The sequence below is a fragment of the Mustela nivalis genome (assembly GCF_964662115.1).
Source record: "Mustela nivalis genome assembly, chromosome: 13".
In the NCBI taxonomy this organism is placed as follows: Eukaryota; Metazoa; Chordata; class Mammalia; order Carnivora; family Mustelidae; genus Mustela; species Mustela nivalis.
Window position 1 is genome coordinate 67,913,009 of NC_139032.1, and position 24,138 is coordinate 67,937,146.

General features: G+C 39.4%; 1 protein-coding gene across 4 annotated transcripts in view; it reads left to right on the forward strand.

Annotated features, from left to right (window-relative positions):
• Positions 1–24,138, forward strand: part of LOC309846252 (uncharacterized protein) — a 543,217-nt gene that overhangs the window by 20,834 nt on the left and 498,245 nt on the right. The window contains exon 4 of one of the 4 annotated variants that reach the window (XM_082695119.1): positions 5,332–5,461. The exons of the other annotated variants lie outside the window; for them this stretch is intronic. Within the exon in view, the coding sequence (XP_082551245.1) occupies positions 5,332–5,360 (29 nt within the window). The 3' untranslated portion in view covers positions 5,361–5,461. Of the gene's footprint in view, positions 1–5,331; positions 5,462–24,138 lie in introns of those variants that run through there. 4 annotated transcript variants of the gene reach the window in all.

A 24,138-nucleotide genomic window follows, 5' to 3' on the forward strand; every position in this document is an offset into this window, starting at 1 on the left:
GTGCTTGGTTTCCCAAGTAGACATTATTAGCCCTGTTTTATGGATGAAATAGTAAAACTTGGGTTAGATAACTTAGCTGAGGCCACAAGAAAGGACCTGTGTGTGGGGTCTCCAGAGACCTTGCCCCACCCAGTGTCTCACTGAATGGCTAGGGGTTGGCTCAAGGACCACTGGAATATACCTGAGGGGCCTTTGCTGGAGAGCAAGCTCTGTAGCAAACATAGTAGATCTCTTAGAGGATATGGTTACAGTGCCTCGATGCTCCATGAACTATCCCCGTGAAAGATGTTACCCCGAAATGGCATAAAACAACTCTTACTATGCTCACCGTTCCATGTGTCAGGAATTTGGGCAGGGAAGAGTGGAATTGATTAACCTGTGCTCCATGACACGTGAGACCCCAGTTGGAAGACTCGAAGGCTGAGGGCTGGCACGATCTGAAGACCTGTTGACTCCCAGATCTGCTGGTTGAGTTTGGCTGTCAGCTAGGGGCCTCAGCTAGGTGTCCTCTATGTAGACTGGTTCTGGCTTTCTCACAGCTTGGTGGCTGGGTTCTAGAGAACGGGCCAGGAGTTCTGTTGCTTCTCATTGCCTTCCCCCTGAAGTCAGGTACTTCGTGCATTTTATTCAGCAAGGTGGTCACAAAGTCCGGTATAAAGGAGAGGCGAAACAGACTCTGCCTCTGCATGGGAAAGTGGCAAGGTCCCAGAAGGGCAGGTAGGACCAGAGATGCTACTGTGGCTATTTTTGGAAAATACAATCTGTTATCATTAGTGTTGCCTCACTTATGGATGAAGAAGGAAAGGCAGAGAAGTGGCTGGGAAGGAAATGTTTGAATGAAATGCTTGGGTCTCTAGTAAAGGTCAAAATAATGAAGGAGATTAGGAAGATGATGAAAAGGCAAGTGAGTTCAAAGGCAAATCGGGAGTATATGGAAAGTCTTCCTCCAGCTGAAGATCCCTTTAAAGAAAGTGGTGCTGCCATCCTTGACTTAGTCCACTGGCCTGACCAGTGGTCTTCCTCGGAGGCTCAGGCATCCTCCACCGGCCAGAGCTCTGGCCTGGGTAACCTTCCATAAGTCAGACCCAGGCAGGGCCCAAACCGCTCACCTCTGGCCTGCCTCTTTTTTTCTTTGTGGCTTAACCCCAAGCCTCCTTTTACTAGAGATTTGGAATTTCATTAAATCAGGGCTTGAACTGAGAAATAACGACTGCCTTTATATGCACTGGGTCTTTACTGGCAAGCTATTAGAGGGAAGATAAGGTTCTATAACACTGCAGGAATAAAGCCCAGAAAATTATGCGAAAAGCTCCACCATCCAGGATAAATGTTATAGGAGGCATTAACCTTCCATAAAAATCCCTTTGCTAGGCAGGAATTTAAATGACAGTCTCTGTGAGAGGAGATATTTAGCTTTAGAAACATTATACTTCTACCCTCTCTTAGAAAAGCAAGTTCTTTGGTTATCAGTAGTTGGGCATTGTTCATCTTTTTCATAGGAAAGCATGCTTAGTAGTGCAGCGAGTATGTGGATATAGTTTTGTAGGGACACCCCTCTTTTGCACTGCTTAGTTCCCAAGAAGTTGTATATACATTATACTTTTATTTTGGAAAATTGAATAAGAAATTGAGTAAGAATTGAAACCTTTGTGATCTAGTCTCCCAGTGACTTGTCTTGAGGGAAAAACAATTTTTTTCTCCCTAAGGTATAAGTGTGATTCTCCAGTGAACGTGTTAGGCTAGAAATCACAGTGATTACCCTCTCTTTTTCTATGAGTTTGGCTCCACCAGTGAACAACTCAACAAAATCACTGCTCAAAGACTTCATCTACACGTTTATGCATGTTGTGCATACATGTTTATGTGTGTTGGGGGAAGATCTTCGGTGATTGCATGAAGTACTCACAGTCCAGGTCTCCACAGTGAAAGCATTTGTTTGGGATGAGAGACAGGGCAAGACCTTACTGTCTTAGAGCATCAGCTGGAGCCCCAGAGCTGCTTCCTGCTCTTCTATGGTTGGGTGTGGAAAAGATACCGAATTTGGATTCTGGCGGGGTTAAGTGGTTGTACATTGTAATACCTACGCTCTTGCCTTCTCTGTGGCTCCTGAGTGGTTCCTCCCCAGGCAAACAAAAAGCGGGGGCTTTATTTTTCTTTCTGTTGACTCAGTCACTTTGGAAATACTGTTTGGACCTAGAATTGAAACTTAACATAATGGGTGGTTGAGAAATCCATAGTCTTCCCTTAGTTCATTTCATCAAGTTGACGTACTTTTGAGGCAATAACTAAGAATATGAAGATTTTTCTCTAGATGAAATCACAATAAAACCAGAGTTTAGCTTTGAGAGTCAAACAACAGCAAAGAAATGAAAGGAAAATAATCTTCTAAAAGGCTTTATAGGTTTTCTAATGATGAAATAATGATGCGTGCTACTAATTTGTGTTAGAAAATACTTATTTAGAATATTTTGAAAGCTTTCTGTCTTATAGTGGACTAAGTTAAAAAAAAAAAAAAAAGTCTTCAGAGGACTGTATCTGTTCCCAAATGAGATTTGTTATTTCAGAAAGAGTGAAACTAACATTTATGGAGAACTAATATGTGTCAGGCTCTGTACTCCCTAAATCCCTTTCGTCATTCGACACTGTGGGTGTCATTATCCCATTTTTGTACATAAGAAAACCAAGGCCTAGAGAGGTCTACCAACTTGCTCGGACTTCAGATTACCTGGATTCAGCCAGAGTCTGTCACTTATCACCTCCCATTCATTCTAGGTCTTCAGAAATTTCTCTAAATTCTAGGGTGGCCAGCCAGAGCCTTAAATGACAAACCTAGGTTCAAACACCACTTTTTCCTTCTAGTTAAATCTAATCTATTGACAAATGTTCTTAGTTCTACTTCTGAACTGGTCACAAGTCCACGTATCTTTTTTCTTTTGTCACCCAGGCCCTCACTAGAGCCCAGGCCACCCTCCCTTTGCACGCACCCCTTCCCTGCTTTCCAAGTGAGCTCCCTGCTTCTGTGCTTGCTTACCTGGCATCATGTAGAGCGGCATCTTCCAAGAAATGAAAAGATAAAATGTGCCTCTCCTCCGCTTGGACTCTCTGTAGATTTGCTTTTTTGCCTAGAGTAAAATCTGAATTTCCTACCTTGGCTTATGAGACCCGGAGTGCTGTGGCTCCAGCCTTCCTTGCTCATCCCCTCTCCTACATTCTCTGCTTTGCTCTCCGTGCTCCACGCCCCCACAGACTATTTCTAGAAAAGAGCAGAGCTCTTTCCTGCTGCTTACTCTTTTTTCTCTCCTTAGAGTATTCTTCTAGTGGCTCTTCCTGTGGCTGGAGTTCGGCCCTTCAGGTCTTGGTTTAAAGGCCAGTTCTTCTGTGAGTCCTTCTTTGACCACCTTATTTAAAACAAAACAAAACAAAAAAACCCCAAACAACTTGGTCCACTGTGTTATTTGCCATCATAGTGTCCTCTTCGCTTCCTTCATGGCTCCTGTCACAAATGGTAATTACTTGGTGCGTTTGCTTGTCATCTCGCCCCTCATCCTACTCAGGCTGTAAGCCGCATGCGAGCTCCCTGTCTGTCACATTCTTTGCTGCTACCTCAGTGCCTGACACAAGGTTGCCACTCAACAGACCTTTCATGCAAAAATCAATGCATACTTCAGTAGTCCTTCTGCTCTTAAAATGCCTCCCCCACTAAATACCGAAGTGTATCCAATCATCATCATCTCCGTGCCCTATTGGGCAAAAATATTAGAGCTGGCTCTACTCCCATCTCTGTCATTAACTTGCTGTAGGACCTTGAGCAAGTCATTATTTCTCTCTAGATGATCTTTAAATTCCCTCTGATTCCTGACCTCTAATTGTTTCCAATTTCCCTACTGCTGTTCCCCTGAAGCAACCTTAACAGGAACAACTTGGTTTTAACCAATGATTCTGGGATGCAGCCTGGAAGTTATTTAGGTGGACCCAATGTTTCCCCTGTGTCTGGAGACTCTTGGGTGGTGGTAAAGGAGTGTATCAAGGGATGATGTCTGGGCAAAGAGGTCCCCCCAGATGCCCTGCACAGATGGGACAGCTGAGGTGCATAGAGAAATGAACTTGCCTGAGGTCCCAGGGTTAGGAAATGGCAACGTTCTAGTGAGCTCACGGTGTGATCTCTGCTCCTCTCTCCTTTCTTTGGTCAGTTTCTGGTGTCACAGGGAGCCCTGAACTCTGCAGAAGGAGCCATTTTCAGGGACTGTTTGAAAAGCCAGCGTGGTGGATCAAATATATTGGGATTAGATTTGGCCGGCAAATTCCCAGCAACTGAGCTTTGGAGCTTAAAAAATAGGCAAATTACATCAGTGTAGAGTCAATGTAGAGTCAGATAACAGACTATAAAGAAGAGTCATCTGCTTACTAGGAGAAAAATTTAGAAGTTGAAGTGAACTTAAAAAATACATATATTTGGGGCGCCTGGGTGGCTCAGTGGGTTAAGGCCTCTGCCTTCGGCTCGGGTCATGATCCCAGGGCCCTGGGATCTAGCCCTGCATCGGGCTTTCTGCTCGGCGGGGAGCCTGCTTCCTCCTCTCTCTGTCTGCCTCTCTGCATACTTGTGATCTCTGTCTGTCAAATAAATAAATAAAATCTTTAAAAAAAAATACATATATTTTTCTCTATATCCCTATTGGCACCACGGCTTTTGGATGTTTCAAGAAAACTGAAATTGTCTCAAGCCAGAAAAATCAACCTTCTAGAAGGTCATCTGGGGTCTAAAGGAGGAGCTATTCCGCAGTGTTGATCAAATGGTGCCAGTGGGCCAGGCCCCGCTGGTCACTGGAGATAAAAAGGTGAGGAAGATACAGCCCCAGGCTGAGGCTGGAGGTCAGGGACAGACAAAGTGGACAGTTTAATATGCTGTCATTAGGCTGTGACAGAGCTGAGAGCAGGAGCCTGGGGAAAATTCTCTAGAGGAGGCGAGTTTTGAGATGAGGCTTGGAGGATAAACTGGCGAGAAATAAAGGCGGTGAGTGTGGGGCCACACACTGCAGACCCCGAGGACCCCCGAGTGTCTGGGGCGGACAGAGACGAGGCTGCAGAGCGTGATTACAACCTGCCTGTGGAGGGCCTTGCCCATTAGGCTTTGGAGCTGGATGTTACCCTGTGGGGTTGGTTTTTGAAAGATCCCTCTGGGGGGCCATTTGAGCACGTACTGGAGAGAGAGGACTGGAGGAAGGTCGCTCTAATAGTCCGGGCAAGGCTGAAGCCGTCTTGAACTCGGGCAGTGGCAGTGCAGGAGAGGGGAGGGGAGGACAGGCTGAGTCACGCAAGGAATTCTTTTTGCAGAATTCATCTATGAAGACGGTATACGGTAAGAGGACCTGGCACAAAGTAGATGCTTACTGAGTGAGTAGAAGCGGAGTGGAAGTGGAGTGTATTACAAATGCACATAGACCAGCTATAGAATTTTTATGATACACATAAATACCTGGAAATTTTAAGTTAAAATATTTACTTTCATTAGAAGAAGTGAGTGTGAATTATCGCCATTCCATAGCATCTAACATTCTGTATGTTCAGATGACAAATTATTCTTGCCAAATATTCATATATAGTAACACATTTTTCTCCTTGATTGCTTATTATTTTATTGTGCTGTTACAGATGTTGTATTTGACTTCAGAGTGGAATTTGCTGTTCTGTATCATTAAATTCTCAGCGATATAATTATTTTCAATCCTCAGAGGATGGAAGGAATTCAGTTTTGAAGCATGTTTGAAGCATGTTCCAGGGAGTTAGAAAAGCATGAAACACTGTATCAAAATGTTTTTCCCACAGATAAAGGCACAGTTTCTTTTTTGGGGGGAAGGTTCATGTTGAAGATCGGATATCATGTGAGCAAGACGGGCTGCACCTGATAGCTTTGACCACTGATGCCTCTGAGCTAGAGAGAGCCCACGGCCGCCTGCTCACCCACTTTCAATTTGGTTTCCTCTCTCTGTCCCCCTCATGGTACCCTGTTCCTACCCTGCATTGTACTTTTCAACTTAGATATTTGTGGTAGACTAAAAATGGCTGCAGACTCTTTCTTCCATCAGGAAGAGTGGGATCCCTGGGACCTTCCATTGAATCTGGGCTGGCTGTAGGACTGCTAGTCAAACGTGGCTGAAGATGATAAGGGATTTTCCAGGCTCAGACCTTAATAAACTGTGGGCTTTTGCTTCCTGAGTCTTGGAGCACTTTCTGGGAGTCCCAACCTACTGAGAGGGAGTCCTGACTACCCTGACAACTGCCATGCCAGAACGTCCTTATAGAGGCACTTATTCAACTGTCCCTGCTGAGCCCACCCTTCTAGCCATCCCTGTTGAGGCATACGGCATATCTGTGAGCTGCTTTGGACCCTCCAGACTTCATTGTATATGCCAGTTGAACATGATCATGTGACATCCATTGACACCATGTGGGATAGACCCGCCTAGCTAAATGCTGCCCAAATTCCTGACCCTCAGTGTTGTTAGGTATAGTACAGTGGTTGATGCTTTAAAAGCCTTTATACTTTGGAGTAGCTGGTTTTGCAATGATAGACAATGGGACAGTACTTATTAATGTTTATTAATACATGTTTTTTCCTTTAGACAGTAAGCATGATGAGGAAAATATGGACCCCGCCTGGTTTGTTACGCTGTGTGCTCAAACACTTAATCCAGTATTAGGGCACTGGAGGAACTTAGTAAGTGTTTAAAAAAATGAATGAAAGTTTCATGACTGAAGTTGAACAGAGTGGAGTAAGCCTAAAACCTAGGTGTGGATTCTGTCCTTGGACTCCTGAATTATTTGTGTACTCTCTCCTTCATTCCTTGGTTTTCCTCTAACGTGAGCCTGGGTCCTGACACTAAGACTCTTCTCTTATTTGCATGCAATGCGTTTTGAGGCTAAGCATGCTATTTGTCTTAAGTTAAGGACATGTATTTTTTTTTTTCTAGAACCCATCACATGCCTGATTTTCTCAGGTGGTTGTAAAAGGGTCAGTATCATCTGGGTCTAAAATGAATTAAGAAGGAATATCTACATCTACCTGTCCTTCCTTCCTTCCTTCCTACCCATCAAGCATAATTTCGGCTCTGATGCAAGACTTGAAAAAGGGCTTGGGCTTAGTCACATTTGATACCACACTGCACACAGAGAAACAGGCATGTTTATAGTAGGATTCAAGGCTCTACTTTTCCTGGCTTGCTTCCATAGGCACACTTCTGCTTTCTTAGCGTCCCTGAGTCCCAACTCTTAGAACAGCTTTCCTGCAAGTGGAATGATAGCGCTGGGTGCTCTGTCTTCTCAGGAGACCGTTCTCTTCCTCTTTCTCCTCCTCTTCTGTTTGGTTGCGATTTCCCCTTCCATTCCAGGGCATATGGTGAACGTTTGGTGATACTTGAAGCATCTTTATGAATTTCTCTAAGAATCTTTTCCATCACGTAGCGGATGGGCCTTTTGCAAAGTGCCAAGGTGATGGGACAGCTGAGGGGGTTTTAATTATAGTATTTGGTTTTCTCAGGGCAGCTCTTTGTACCAAGTAAAAAATGTTGTCAGGACTTTCTAGCAGGGTTTGTTTTAAGTGGGTTGTCCTGTCTGAGTGTAAATCATTAATACTGCCCTTTGGATGGGAGGTGGGTGTGCACCAAGGCGAGGGATGATGGCAAGGGGGTGATGATAGGAGAAGTGAGATGCTTACTTTCTCACACTGAGACATTTTACATTCGGTAAACCAGAGTCATAAAAGCTCTCTTGTTTCATTTATATATATATTTTTCCTGATGGGGATTTTACAGAATTTTAATGGCAGTATAGTCAGAGATAATGCAAAAAGTAGTGCCTGGTAATAATTTATTAATGTGATTAGTACTAGGGAAGACTCAGGGAGCAATTCCATTTAGGGGGTCCATTGGGTATAGGTGTGTAAGTGGATGGGGAAGGGGTGCTCATGTTGCCAGTGGTGTTAAAAGCTGTGTTGCATCAAGGGAGTCTTAAAATTTCATTCATGATTGAAAGTAATTGAGAAAAGTTGGTGTATTAGTCAGGATTCATTTGGTCACAAATGACAACACAATTCAGGTTGTTTTTAAAAAAAGGTAAAAGTTATTGACACACGTAATTGAAAAGTCTAGGTCTTCAGGCATGGCTGAATCCAGGTGTTCAAATTATGTCACTCTGTTGGATTCATTCTAAGGAGGGCTTTTCTGAACATGTGACATGTCCCATAGTGACAAAGATATCCTCTAACAACTCAAGGCTTTTATATAATCCTTACAATTTATAATCCCAGAGAATACAGAGTTGATTCTTTTCTAAAAGCTCTAACAAAAATGCTGGGGTGATTCTCCTTGGCCTTATTTAGATCATATAATTATCCACAAACCGATAACTGTGGCCAGCAGGAGGGTGTGTCCTAATTATCAAGGTTTGGGCCATGTGCTTATCCCTGGAACTGGAAGCATGGTCCAACAAGTGAGACATGTAGACTAGAAATGGTGGTGAGGTGGTTTCTCAGAGGACAGCCTCAAGACCTATTCCATTATAGTTGCTGAGTAGTCTTCTGGGATCATAGGAGCAGTGAGATGCTTCCTGTACTGACCTTCAGATGGGAGAACTGAGTCTAGGTGTATTCTGCCATTCACTCCGACTTTGGGCTAGTCACTTTCCCTCTTGGTCTCAGAGTCCTCATCTGTGCGGTGAGGAGTTTGGATGAACTGATTCTGGCAATCCCATCTCCACAAAGATTCTACAGTTTCCCTCACCCGAGCTGGAGGGATTATTGTAGACATCCAGAGAGATGCAGTATGGTCCTCTGCCGCATAAACACAAGGTGACTGTGATTCCAATGTTGGTGGTGCGGACAGTGACAGCAGTCCTGAATTCTATTAGAAACCTCCCCCAGGCCTCTGCTCAGCATCCGAAGAAATACTGACTGTTTCAGAGACCCACTCCTCCCCACCCAGCTCGGCAGCAATGCTGGCGAGAGACTTTCTGGCTGCTGTAAGGTCACTGGGATAAATGGGAAGGTTGGCCCATTGCCTGAAAATGAGTTTGGCTTAAAAGTTCCTTGCCCAAGAAATGGAAAGAAAAAAACCCTGCTGGGATAGCCAAGGGGGAAGAGAAGCGAGTGACCTCTTTAGAAAGAACTGCAGCCCTGAAAATCTGACTAATGGCTGGAGAGGGTATGTGATGATAACTCACAGTGGCCACTTGGATTTAATTATAGCAACATTTGCAGACAGTAAGTGGGTCTTGAGTGAAGCCGGCCTGATGATATGGCAGTGACAAAAGCTAATCTGGATTTCGGGCCAAAAGGATGGATGAGAAATGACTTGGGAACATTTCCTTTAGGAGATACATATATATGGGACTGTGTGTGTGTTATTATCATGGTCACATATTAAGTTCCTGGGGTGAAGATGGTATCCGATTGTGGAAAAAGAATTAGACTTAGATTTGAAAACCCTGGGCTCACTTTGAGAGTTTCCACTTAATCACTGAGCCTCATATTCATCATTTGCAAAGTGAAGAGCTTTGTTTCTTTGTTGTCTTAAAAATCAGTAAGCTATGTTGTTTTTTTTTTTTTCTTTTAACTTTCTATGCTCTTTGAGTTTTGTGGCTTACCAATAATATTAATAATACTAATAAAATATTCCTGAGTTATAGGTACTCTCAATAAAAAAGGTCTTATTGAAATAGCAGAAAACTCATGAATTCTTAATACTGAACTATCAGTAGGATTCTAATAGAAAATACATGGTCTGAACAGAAAAGCCAAACATTTTTCTAGCTAGCTTCTGTTTATTGAGTGTCTACTGTATGTCTACTGTTGAATGTCAAGACTGTGCTTTATATACAGAACAGTGCTGTAGGGGAGATTTTACTAAACCCATTTTTAAACGTTAGGATAATGAAGGTCAGGTAGGTTTAAGTAACTGACTCAAAAAAAAAAAAAAAGAAAATAGACTGTGCCTTAATACAACTCTTGTCCTCTAGTCTCAAAATACTCACTTTTAAGACTGAAAAGAATGCCTCCTTTTGAGAGGGTAAGTGGAAACACCAGAAGTGAATTAGGTTTCCTAAGTCCAAGCCTGGTAAGTAACCTTGCAAGGAATGGAGCTGGATTTAGGCCTCGGTGCAAGGACTGTTCTCTTAGCATTGTTCCACCTCTGTTCTGTATCTCCTGTCTGGGTCTTGTTAATTGCAGGCATCTTTGGAATTTTTGGTCCTAGGAATCATCCTGTAGCAGTAGGTTTCTGCCTGACATCTGTTGTGTCTGAAATCCAAGCTTTGTGAGTAACAAGGCAGTAACAGGGAAGTGTGGAAGGTTCTGGGGAATGGGACCTTAGATGATGCGGAGGGTTGTGGTTAATATCTTGCATTGGATGTATGTTGGTTGGTGATGATTGTTTTTTATCTCCTTCGAGTGAACTGCATTTTTCATGAGGATAAGTTGCTTTCATTTTCTCCAATATGTGATGGAGTCATGGATTCCAAGATGATGGTCCTAAAAAGATTCTGATTATATTTCATATCTATTTGTATTCACAACTCTCAAATGATTAATTCCTTTTGACTGAGTTATTGTCCAGCCTTCTGAATGTTCTCAGCTACTGTATGAGTTGGCTTTTACTGCTTACAAAATTTCCCCAGATGTAGTGGTTTAAGACAACAAACATATGTTTAGATAATGATTCTCTGCATTAGTACTTAGGGCTAGGCTCAGCCAACTGGTTCTTTTGGTCTTGGATGGCCTTAGTCTTGCATCAACTTCCAGCTAGCTAGGTGGCTCTGCTTTCGGGACTTGCTGGAGAAATGCGGACAACTGGGTAATATGTCTTTCATTATCCAGTAGGGTAACCTAGCTTGTTCACCTGATGGATGGGTTGGATTCTAAGAGAACAGAACTTCTCAAATTCTCCTGAGTCTCAGAACCATGATACCATTTCTTCCACTGCTTTCTATTTACTCAAACAAGTCACAAACCCTACCTAGGTTCAAGGGGTAGGGAAACCGCTCCCACCTTTTTGGTGGGAGTTGCTGTCAAATCACATTGAAAAGCTGCATTCACACTTGGAAGGAAATCATTGTGAATTTTTGTGAAAAGTCTGCCATAGCCATTTGTATTGCTGTTGAACTCATGAATGACCACATAGACTGTCCTAGTTGCTATGTAATAAGAATATGTAATACTTGTAATAAGAAAGCAGGCCATTATTTTTAGTGAATAAATGGAGCTTTGATTGGAGAATTTTGTCCTTTTTCATTTCAGAAGGAATTTGGGTGGCTTTTAGAGTTACATGGAACAAGGTAAAAGAGAAAATGGAAAGTATAGGGGGAAGTTAAGTAGTAGGAAAAGATGAAGCCAGGAGCATGTTTAGTATAAGAATGCATACTCAGAGGTCATGTATAGCTGCTAGAAGTGGGCATGTTTGGATCTGGGCTCTGAAGAGTCAAGGTACAGAGGAGAACATGATCAGTTGTGTGAACCATAATTACCATAAGAGGAAGGAAACTAGAGTTTGATGTTAGGTATGATACGTTAGAGTTGGTATGAGTATAGCTCAGGGAGGGAGCTTTTCTTTGTGTCTCCTGGGAAGACTAGTGGGGTAAAATGTACTAAGCAGAATTCGAAAAGAGGCCAAGAGTAATTGAAGTCTGTAGGTATATACTGAGTATATTTGATAGTTAAATCTAACATCACATTTCACAGGTTATGAGTGCTTTATAGATTATAAACTACTTGTGCATCATTGTTTGTTGCCTCCAACAACAGTGTGAGATTGGTAGGGGAAATATGGTAATATGACTCTAACTTAACAGAGAAACTCAGAGGTCAAGTGACTTGTTTAAGGTCATATCGTAATAAGGCATGTCTTCTGACTTCAAAGTCCATGTGATGTGTGGGAAATATTGGATGAAATGTTTTGGAAGGTACAGAGGAGTGCTTGGGATATCAGGAAACTATGAACTCTTTGGGAGAGAAAGGACTTAATAATGGTAACAACAACAATAATAAAGATTACCTTTCTATTATTGGGGAGAATTTCCCCACTATGCCAAAGGGAACGAGCATCAAAATTCAAAAGGTTCAGAGAACGCCACTCAAAATCAATAAGAATAGGCCCACACCCCGTCACCTAATAGTAAAATTTACAAGTCTCAGTGACAAAGAGAAAATCCTGAAAGCAGCCCGGGAAAAGAAGTCTGTAACATACAATGGTAAAAATATTAGATTGGCAGCTGACTTATCCACAGAGACCTGGCAGGCCAGAAAGAGCTGGCATGATATTTTCAGAGCACTAAACGAGAAAAACATGCAGCCAAGAATACTATATCCAGCTAGGCTATCACTGAAAATAGAAGGAGAGATTAAAAGCTTCCAGGACAAACAAAAACTGAAAGAATTTGCAAACACCAAACCAGCTCTACAGGAAATATTGAAAGGGGTCCTCTAAGCAAAGAGAGAGCCTACAAGTGGTAGATCAGAAAGGAACAGAGACCATATACAGTAACAGTCACCTTACAGGCAATACAATCACACTAAATTCATATCTCTCAATAGTTACCCTGAATGTGAATGGGCTAAATGCCCCTGTCAAAAGACACAGGGTATCAGAATGGATAAAAAAACAAAACCCATCAATATGTTGCCTCCAGGAAACTCATTTTAAGCCCGAAGACACCTCCAGATTTAAAGTGAGGGGGTGGAAAAGAATTTACCATGCTAATGGACATCAGAAGAAAGCAGGAGTGGCAATCCTTATATCAGATCAATTAGATTTTAAGCCAAAGACTATAATAAGAGATGAGGAAAGACACTATATCATACTCAAAGGGTCTGTCCAACAAGAAGATTTAACAATTTTAGATATCTATGCCCCCAACGTGGGAGCAGCCAACTATATAAACCAATTAATAACAAAATCAAAGAAACACATCAACAATAATACAATAATAGTAGGGGACTTTAACACTCCCCTCTCTGAAATGGACAGATCATCCAAGCAAAAGATCAGCAAGGAAATAAAGGCCTTAAATGACACACTGGACCAGATGGACATCACAGATATATTCAGAATATTTCATCCCAAAGCAACAGAATACACATTCTTCTCTAGTGCACATGGAACATTCTCCAGAATAGATCACATCCTCGGTCCTAAATCAGGACTCAACCGGTATCAAAAGATTGGGATCATTCCCTGCATATTTTCAGACCACAATGCTCTAAAGCTAGAACTCAACCACAAAAGGAAGTTTGGAAAGAACCCAAATACATGGAGACTAAACAGCATCCTTCTAAAGAATGAATGGGTCAACCGGGAAATTAAAGAAGAATTGAAAAAAATCATGGAAACAAATGATAATGAAAATACAACGGTTCAAAATCTGTGGGACACAACAAAGGCAGTCCCGAGAGGAAAATATATAGCGGTACAAGCCTTTCTCAAGAAACAAGAAAGGTCTCAGGTACACAACCTAACCCTACACCTAAAGGAGCTAGAGAAAGAACAAGAAAGAAACCCTAAGCCCAGCAGGAGAAGAGAAATCATAAAGATCAGAGCAGAAATCAATGAAATAGAAACCAAAAAAACAATAGAACAAATCAAAGAAACTAGGAGCTGGTTCTTTGAAAGAATTAATAAAATTGATAAACCCCTGGCCTGACTTATGAAAAAGAAAAGAGAAAGGACCCAAATAAATAAAATCATGAATGAAAGAGGAGAGATCACAACTAACACCAAAGAAATACAAACTATTTTAAGAACATACTATGAGCAACTCTACGGCAATAAATTTGACAATCTGGAAGAAATGGATGCATTCCAAGAAACATATAAACTACCACAACTGAACCAGGAAGAAATAGAAAGCCTGAACAGAACTATAACCAGTAAGGAGATTGAAACAGTCATTAAAAATCTCCAAACAAAAGCCCAGGGCCAGACGGCTTCCCGGGGGAATTCTACCAAACATTTAAAGAAGAACTAATTCCTATTCTCCTGAAACTGTTCCAAAAAATAGAAATGGAAGGAAAACTTCCAAACTCATTTTATGAGGCCAGCATCACCTTGATCCCCAAACCAGACAAGGATCCCACCAAAAAAGAGAGCTATAGACCAATATCCTTGATGAACACAGATGTGAAAATACTCAACAAAATACTAGCCAATAGGATTCAACAGTACATTAAAAGGATTATTCAGCACGACTAAGTGGAATTTATTCCAGGGCTACAAGGTTGGTTCAACATCTGCAAATCAGTCAGTGTGATACAACACATCAATAAAAGAAAGAACAAGAACGATATGATACTCTCAATAGATGCTGAAAAAGCATTTGACAAAGTACAGCATCCCTTCCTGATCAAAACTCTTCAAAGTGTAGGGATAGAGGGCACATACCTCAATATCATCAAAGCCATCTATGAAAAACCCACCGCAAATATCATTCTCAATGGAGAAAAACTGAAAGCTTTTCCGCTAAGGTCAGGAACACGGCAGGGATGTCCATTATCACCACTGCTATTCAACATAGTACTAGAGGTCCTAGCCTCAGCAATCAGACAACAAAAGGAAGTTAAAGGCATCTAAGTCGGCAAAGAAGAAGTCAAATTATCACTCTTCGCAGATGATATGATACTATATGTGGAAAACCCAAAAGACTCCACTCCAAAAGTGCTAGAACTTATACAGGAATTCAGTAAAGTGTCAGGAAATAAAATCAATGCACAGAAATCAGTTGCATTTCTCTACACCAAAAGCAAGACAGAAGAAAGAGAAATTAAGGAGTCAATCCCATTTACAAATGCATCCAAAACCATAAGATACCTAGGAATAAACCTAACCACAGAGACACAGAATCTATACTCAGAAAACTATAAAGTACTCATGAAAGAAATTGAGGAAGACACAAAGAAATGGAAAAATGTTCCATGCTCCTGGATTGGAAGAATAAATATTGTGAAAATGTCTATGCTACCTAAAGCAATCTACACATTTAATGCAATTCCTATCAAAGTACCATCCATCTTTTTCAAAGAAATGGAACAAATAATGCTAAAATTTATATGGAACCAGAAAAGACCTCGAATAGCCAAAGGGATATTGAAAAAGAAAGCCAACGTTGGTGGCATCACAATTCCGGACTTCAAGCTCTATTACAAAGCTGTCATCATCAAGACAGCATGGTACTGGCACATAGATCAATGGAACAGAATAGAGTGCCCAGAAATAGACCCTCAACTCTACAGTCAACTAATCTTTGACAAAGCAGGAAAGAATGTCCAATGGAAAAAAGACAGCCTCTTCAATAAATGGTGCTGGGAAAATTGGACAGCCACATGCAGAAAAATGAAATTGGACCATTTCCTTACACCACACACAAAAATAGACTCAAAATGGATGAAGGACCTCAATGTGCGAAAGGAATCCATCAAAATCCTTGAGGAGAACACAGGCAGCAACCTCTTCGACCTCTGCCGCAGCAACATCTTCCTTGGAACAACGCAAAAGGCAAGGGAAGCAAGGGAAAAAATGAACTATTGGGACTTCATCAAGATCAAAAGCTTTTGCACAGCAAAGGAAACAGTTAACAAAATCAAAAGACAACTGACAGAATGGGAGAAGATATTTGCAAACGACATATCAGATAAAGGACTAGTGTCCAGAATCTATAAAGAACTTAGCAAACTCAACACCCAGAGAACAAATAATCCAATCAAGAAATGGGCAGAGGACATGAGCAGACATTTCTGCAAAGAAGACATCCAGATGGCCAACAGACACATGAAAAAGTGCTCCATATCACTCGGCATCAGGGAAATACAAATCAAAACCACAATGCGATATCACCTCACACCAGTCAGAATGGCTAAAATCAATAAGTCAGGAAATGACAGATGCTGGCGAGGATGCGGAGAAAGGGGAACCCTCCTACACTGTTGGTGGGAATGCAAGCTGGTGCAGCCACTCTGGAAAACAACATGGAGGTTCCTCAAAATGTTGAAAATAGAACTGCCCTATGACCCAGCAATTGCACTATTGGGTATTTACCCTAAAGATACAAACGTAGTGATCCAAAGGGGCACGTGCACCCGGATATTTATAGCAGCAATGTCCACAATAGCCAAACTATGGAAAGAACCTAGATGTCCATCAACAGATGAATGGATCAAGAAGATGTGGTATATATACACAATGGAATACTATGCAGCCATCAAAAGAAATGAAATCTTGCCATTTGCGACAACATGGATGGAACTAGAGCGTATCATGCTTAGCGAAATAAGTCAAGCAGAGAAAGACAACTATCATATGATCTCCCTGATATGAGGAAGTGGTGATGCAACATGGGGGCTTAAGTGGGTAGGAGAAGAATCAATGAAACAAGATGGGATTGGGAGGGAGACAAACCATAAGTGACTCTTAATCTCACAAAACAAACTGAGGGTTGCTGGGGGGAGGGGGTTTGGGAGAAGGGGGTGGGATTATGGACATTGGGGAGGGTATGTGCTTGGGTGAGTGCTGTGAAGTGTGTAAACCTGGTGATTCACAGACCTGTACCCCTGGGGATAAAAATATATGTTTATAAAAAAATTAATAAAAAAAAAGATTACCTTTCTTTTGCCTTCTTTTTTAAAAATATGTATTGTGTTGATCTTTGTACAGTCCCCATTTTACAGATAGTAAACACAGGCCTAAAGAGCATGAATCACTTGACTGCAGGCTCCCAGGTGGTCTTTACCTTTGGTTTGCAACTCCTAACTCTTATATCAAATTCTGGAACTTTCCACTAATTGATGCTGGCTAGATTCAGCTAGACTTGATATTAGCAGGGGACACTGTAAGATGGTGTGTCAAAATCTACAAATGGAGCTTTAGGAGATCAGAAGAGACCAAAGGAGGCTGAATTACTAGGGGAGAATTAATGGAGAGACCCAGAATTAGCTAGAACCCGAAGGGCTAGCATATACATGAATGGGAAGGGAAGGCCAAAGAACTAGTTCAGGCAGGAGGAGTGGTACAGGGAGATGTGCAGAAGCAGAAATAAGTGAGGTGCGTTCAGGGCAATGGTGGAAGAAATTAGTCTGATTATATCGGAAATTGATTTTAAAAATTTATCACAAATTTGATGAGGACTTGTTAAGTGAGAAGGTGACGACAAGATCAATTAGAGATGACCTGGTCCTCAAAAAACTTAGTAGATAAAACCCATAAGGAATGTAGTGGAATCTAAGGTTGGGGACGTACTGGTTGACCAGATATTGGGACAATTGTCGAGATATGAAGGTCTTGGGCTTGATTCTATGGGGACTAATGAAAAAACCATGGACCTAACAATACAAGGATTCCATGAACCAGGTCCCAGATGTAAAGAGGAAGTAGCCCTAATGTCAGCTATTAAATAGAAACTCTGGTAGAGAGACCCCTGGCCTGTGTCCTGGACAGGATTCAGGTCCAGGTCCCAGGACCAATCTGTGGCAGAGTTCAAGCATTGTGGATATCGGAAATGACAGCACATTATTTTAGCACCATCATGAGCCCTGGCCTGCAGAGGGTAGTTAGAGCTAAAATATATACTTAAATGACTTTATTTAAAAAAAAAAGTCCTATTGTTTTCTATGATGATAAAGATGTGTTCATTGTAGGAAGTTTAAAAAATGTAGAAAATTTAGAGCAGATAATACACCACCCAGAGAGAAACACTGTGAACCTTTTGAAGAAGTTCCTCTAGATTTTTTTTTTTCCCTAGTTATGGGCCTTACATAGATTTCTTTATCTCATGTCCCTTCTGTGTGGATCAGTGAGTTCAGTCCTTGCCCTCATCTCTGATAATGTTTTTAGGAGTCCTAGAAATGAAATCACCTGGTTGTATTAAGGACCATCATATTACAATTATTTCTAGGGAAGGTGTACCTACTTTTAACTTTGGCGCTACAGGCGAATGCTCATCTTAGTGTACCTTTGTCAGTCTTGAATGTAGTTGTTAAAAATAAAGCTGATATTCTAAACCCATAAGCCCAGTAGTGGATGATCATTCATCAGGCAAATCCCAGTAGATGGACATTTTACAAAATACCTGACCAGTACTTGAAACCGTCATAGTCATCAAGAACAAGGAAAGCCTGAGAAACTGTTGTAGTCGAGAAGAACCCAAGGACACATGGGGACTTACAGGGTGGGGTTCTAGAACAGAAAAAGGCTGTTAGTAAAACTAAGGAAATCTGAACAGAATACGAATTTTCGTTAATAACTATATTATTAGTATTAATCAGTTGTACAGATTTGCCGTACCAATAGTGTGTGGTCTAGCTTCGTACTTTGTCTGGCAATCTAAAGCTGTTCTAACATAAATTTATTAAAAACTAATAAAGCACATACACAGATACAAGTGCAACAAATGAAACAATAAAGTGAATAGATAGCTCTAAATGCATTTTAAAAATTTGCTGAATTGTTGGTCTGTATCTAACGACATAAGTCATTTATGCTAAGTTTTTCTTGAAATAACTAGAGATCGCAGATGAAGTTGCTGAAAAGGATCATATGTTAATCCATATTATATATTATGTTATATTGGATTGAGAATAGAGTGCTTAGGAGCATGGAGACTAGAATCAGAGTGCCTTGGCTTAAGCCCTCCTTCCATTATTTACCAGCTGAATGACTTTGGATTAGTTACCCCATGAATCTGCTCCTTAGTTTTTCAGTCTGTAAACTGGTGATAAAAATAGACTTTTGTAAGTTGCTCTGATAATGATGTGTTGATATTTGTATAGCACACAACTATGCCAGGCATTTAGTGCTATGAAAGTGTTTGTTAATAAATAAGTAAGGAGAGAAAAAAATAAATCTGTTAATTATGGAGTAAACATTTACTGATCCATCCTGCATGCCAAACATTGGGTTCAGTGCTAACAACAGAGTTCTAGAAAGACCGTGCCCTCAAGGAGATCGGTGTTTAGTAGCAGACATAGGATAAACAGGTAATTATAAATTGCAGAGAGTGCTAAGAAGGAAATAATAAGGTCAGATTGATAATTAAAAAATGTTTCATTGTTTTAAGTTTGTATTTCTTTGATTTCTTGTGATAGGGAATGTTATATTTCTTAATGAGTTAGTTTACTTCTTTTAATTATGTGTGCCTTTTGTCTATATTTTTGTTGGGTAAGAGTTCTTATATGGATTTATAAGAGTTTTTATTTTATTTATTTATTTTTAAAATTTTTTATTTTTTATAAACATATATTTTTATCCCCAGGAGTACAGGGAGTTTTAATTTTTTTTATAAGAGCTTTTATTAAGGGAATTAAATCTTTTCCTAGTTTTATTATAGGTATCTTTTAATCTTATTTCTTTAAAAATATACATTGTAAGATTTTAATTACTATATGGGTATTTTATCCCATTTCCCCTAGAGACTGCCTCCATTGCCTTTTTTTTTTTTTTTAAGATTTTATTTATTTATTTGACAGAGAGAGAGAGAGCACAAGCAGAGCAGCAGGCAGCGGGGAGAGAGAAGCAGACTTTCTGTTGAGCAGGGAGCCCAATGTGGGGCTGGACCCCAGAATCATGACGTGAAACTGAAGGCAGCTGCTTAACCAACTGAGCCACCCAGGTGCCCCCCTCCATTGATTTTTAGAGAAAAATAGAAAAGATTTCTCCAGCCCCTAAAGAACACATATTTAAATGTATTTTTCTTTTTAATATTTTCTGGGTTCATTTTTTACTTGTACCTCTTTTATCCATCTGAATTTGATTTTTTATAAGGTATGATAAAAGATCTAATTGGATTTTTTCCCCCTAAACCTGGTCAATTTCTTGACTAATCCTTTGTTTTCCTACTTACCTGTGATGCTGTTATTATCATTCCCTAATTTTTTTTTTTTAACACACTAGACTTTTACTTCTGGAATTTCATTTATATTTCTCTGATTTTTAAATACAGTATCCTACTGTTTGTGATCACTGTAGCTGTACGGTATGTTTTACTATGGTAGGTTTACTATTGACAGGTGCTATTTCATTATCTTTCCTTAAACTTTTTAGTCATTTTTATCAGTTTTATATTTTGGATGAACTTTAGAGTTATTTTGACAAATTTCAGTAAAAGTCCACTTAAGCTATTGGCTAGGATTTTATTAACATTTCACACTGTATTACCTGTTTGACAATTGATTCCCCGCCCCCACCCCCCCAGCTGTGGTTTTTTTTTTTAAATTTTGACTAATACTTAATCCTTTTGTTCAGTAGATAAAATTTTTCTTCAATGTTGCAGAGTTTTTTTTCTTTTACCCCTCTTGTATTTTTTGATTTTTTTTTTTTTTTTTTGCTGCTTTTTCATTTGTTTTGGTCTTATTTTTAGAAGTGTGCTTTGTCTGCAGATTTCATTTCTGGTCCCTATCCTGGGTATCTATCCATCTTCTCTCTTTTTGTTTCCTTGTCTGTCCTTTGCATTCTTGAAGGACTTTTGAAATTTGTATTCATGCCACAAATTTGATTTCTCTAAAATGTCAACCATTACATTTTCTGCTTCTTCTATATGTTTTGGTTCTGTTACTTCATTTTTAGTTTCTTTCTCATCTCCTCAAGCTTATCTTTATGTCTCTGCTTATATTTCACCCACCTGTCTTTTGACTGCCTCTGACACTGGATACTGTCAACTTACTTGCTTAATGGTGGCCTTATTTCCTTGAGCCTAATTAAAAATGAAAATCAGTGCCATCTGCATTTAGTATTTTAAGTAAATTTTTGGAAAGCAGCTGTTTGAGTCAGGCACAGTTCTTAATTTAATGTAAAAGAAATGGACTTTGGGAAATTTCATTAGAAAGAGCTTATGGAAAAGATATTGGGTAGTTGATGAAATTGCTGGGGTAGGTAGAGTGTGTGTGTTGGAGAACTGGGCTTAAAGAGTGCTTGGCGCGGGGGTCTTGTCAAAATCACAGCACAGAACTGCGCAGGGAGCATTCACTATGTATGGTCTTTGGTAAGCAGAGGTGCCATGGCTTCCACCTGTCATTGCTGCCTCCAGACACCGGATATTATTGGTTTTAAGTTGGTTTCGCTGATTAGTTGTGATTTGAGCCGTTTGTTCCTCATGAGTGGACTATTTGTTCATCTTCTTTTTTGAAGTGCCTATTCAAGCTTTTTGTCCACACTTTAATTCTTATTATTGAGTTGTTAGAGTTCTTTATGTAGTTCAAATACTAGTCCTTTCTTATATTGGAGATATATTCTACCAGTCTGTGGCTGATCTCTTCATATCTTATGGACTATCTTTTGGTGAGCAAAAGTTGTAAATTTTGAGATCCAATTTACTGATTTATTTTAATAATTTGTGGAGTTTGTGCTAAATAATGACCTACCCCAGGGCTGCAGTTATCTTTTCTTTTGTTTCTTTTTTATTTGTATCACATTTAGGTCTATGGACAGTTTTGATTAATTTTTGTTCATGGTGTTAGGTAAGAGTCAATGTATATTTTTCTGCTTATACATATCTAGTTGTTCCAGCAGGTTGGTAAATTTTCCTTCTTCGTTAAATTATCACAAGATTTTTGTTGAAAATTGACCTATGTGGATGGAACTTGTTCTTGATTCCATGTTCTATACAAATTGATCTGTATGTCTATTCTTTTGCCATTACTGTCTTGATGACTATGTATTTAGAGTAAATCCAAAAATCAGATAGTGTAAGAGTGCCAACTTTGTTCTTTTTCAAAAATTCTTTTTAGGGACGCCTGCGTGACTCAGTTGGTTAAGTAGCTACCTTCGGCTCAGGTCATGATCCCAGCGTCCTGGGATCGAGTCCCACATCGGGCTCCTTGCTCAGCAGGGAGCCTGCTTCTCCCTCTGCCTCTGCCTGCCATTCTGTTTGCCTGTGCTCCCTCTCTCTCTCTGACAAATAAATAAAATCTTAAAATGCTTTTTATATTCTGTCATTGATTTATGTATATTTAGATATATAATAGTATATACTTAAATATATGAATATATATATAAATTTTATAATCACCTTCTAATTTTATATTTAAAGTCTTGCTGGAATTTAAATTGGAATTGTTGAAATTGTAGATAAATTTGGAGAGAGACATCTTAATTATATTGAGTTATCTAACCCTCTAACCTTGTCTTTGTCTCCTTTTATTGAGATCTTAAATTAGTTTATCTCAGCAGTATTCTGTATTTCTTGGTATAGATATCCTGTATGGCTTTTGTTGGATACTGTCCTTTTTTGGTGCTATTATAAATGAAATTAAAAATGTGTCCCAGTTTGCCGCTGGTATAAAATTCATTAATCTTGATTTTCAGGTTTTCAATTTTTTGATTTTTAGTATTTATTTATTTATTTATTTAATTTTTAAAAAAGATTTATTTGACAGAGAGAGACACAATGAGAGAGGGAACACAAGCATGGGGGGTGGGAGAGGGAGAAAGCAGGCTTCCTGCTAAGCAGGGAACCTAATGTGAGGCTTGATCCCAGGACCCTGGGATTATGACCTTAGCTGAAGGCAGACACTTAACAACTGAGCCACCCACGCACCCCTTTAATTTTGATTTTAAAGTTTTAATTCCACATTCTGAGATCTCACTATATTCACTCATTAGTTCCAGTATTCATTTTGTATCTTCCTGAATATTTTCTACATAAATAAACATATCATTTGCAAATAGAGATAGTTGTATTTCTTCCTTTCTGAACTGTATTATTTTTCATTTCTCTATTGCAATTGCTAGCACCAGCAGTGCTGCGTGGAAATAGTGAGAGCAGGCTTCCTTACTTTCTTCCTCATCTTAAGTAAGGAAATAATTCATTATCTCATAATAAATAAGATTTTGGCTTTAAGTTTTTTCCTAGATGTTCTTTGCCACATAGAGGAAGTTTCCTTCTATTCATAGTTTGCCTCTGAGAATTTTTTACCATGAATGGGTGTAGAATTCTGTCAAGTGATTTTTTTTTTTTTCTGCATGTGATTTTCTCCTTTTATTTTTTAATACGCTGAATTGCATTGGTTTCTTTTTAAATGTTAAAACAGCCTTGCATTACTGGCATAAACTTCACTTGGTCAAAGTATATTTTTTGATATATTGCTGTATTTGTTTTGCTGAAAGTTTAAGAGTTTTTACATCTATGTTAATGAAGGATATAGATTTATAGTTTTCTTTTGTTGTAATATCTCAGTATGGATTAGCATCAGGATAATGTCACTCTTCTCCCCTATTTTCTGGAGGAGTTTTTGTATAATCAGTATGATTTTCTTCCTTATATGTCTGGTAGAAGTCACTAGAATGACTAGAGATTTTCTTTATAGGATGGATTTTTAGCAAAGACTCACTTCCTTAATAGCTGTCAAGTTATCCATTTCTTCTTGATTGTACTTTGCTAGCTTTCAAGGAATACATTTATTTTATTAAGTTGTCAATTTTTTTGACATAAAGCTTTTTTGTAATTCTTAATATCTGTAGTATCTATAGTTATAACCTCTTTTTTATTTCTAATATTGGTCATTTGTGTCTTCTTCCCCACTCCACTTCTAACTCAGTCCAGCTACACCTTTTGGAATTTGGTTTATCCTTCTCAAAGAACACGATTTTGGTTTTATTAATTGTGTTTATTATTTGTTTTCTATTTTGTTGTTTTTTGCTCTTAATTTTATATTTCCTTCCTTTTACTTGCTTTGGTTTACTTCCCCTTTTTTTAAGATTGTTGAGATTATTAATTGTAGATGTTTCCTGTTCTCCAAATAGTTAAAACCATAATTTCCCCTCTACTGCTTTAGCTGTACCTCACAAATATCTATATGTTGTATTTTCATTATCATTCAGTTTCATATATTTTTTCTAATTCTTCTGTGAGGTCTTCTTTGCCTTTGGGTTATTGCAAGGACTATTGTCTAATTTCTAACAATTTGTGATCATCCTAGCTATATTATTGTTATTGATTTTTTATTTCATCTCTTTTGTGACTTCAGTCCTTTGAATTTACTAAAACTTGCATTAGGGTTTAAAATACAGTTTATCCTGGTGAATTTACTACATGCACTTGAAAACAATGTGTATTGTGAAGTTGCTGGCGTAAAGATTTATAAATATGAATTAGGCATAAAACAATGATATGCCCCGT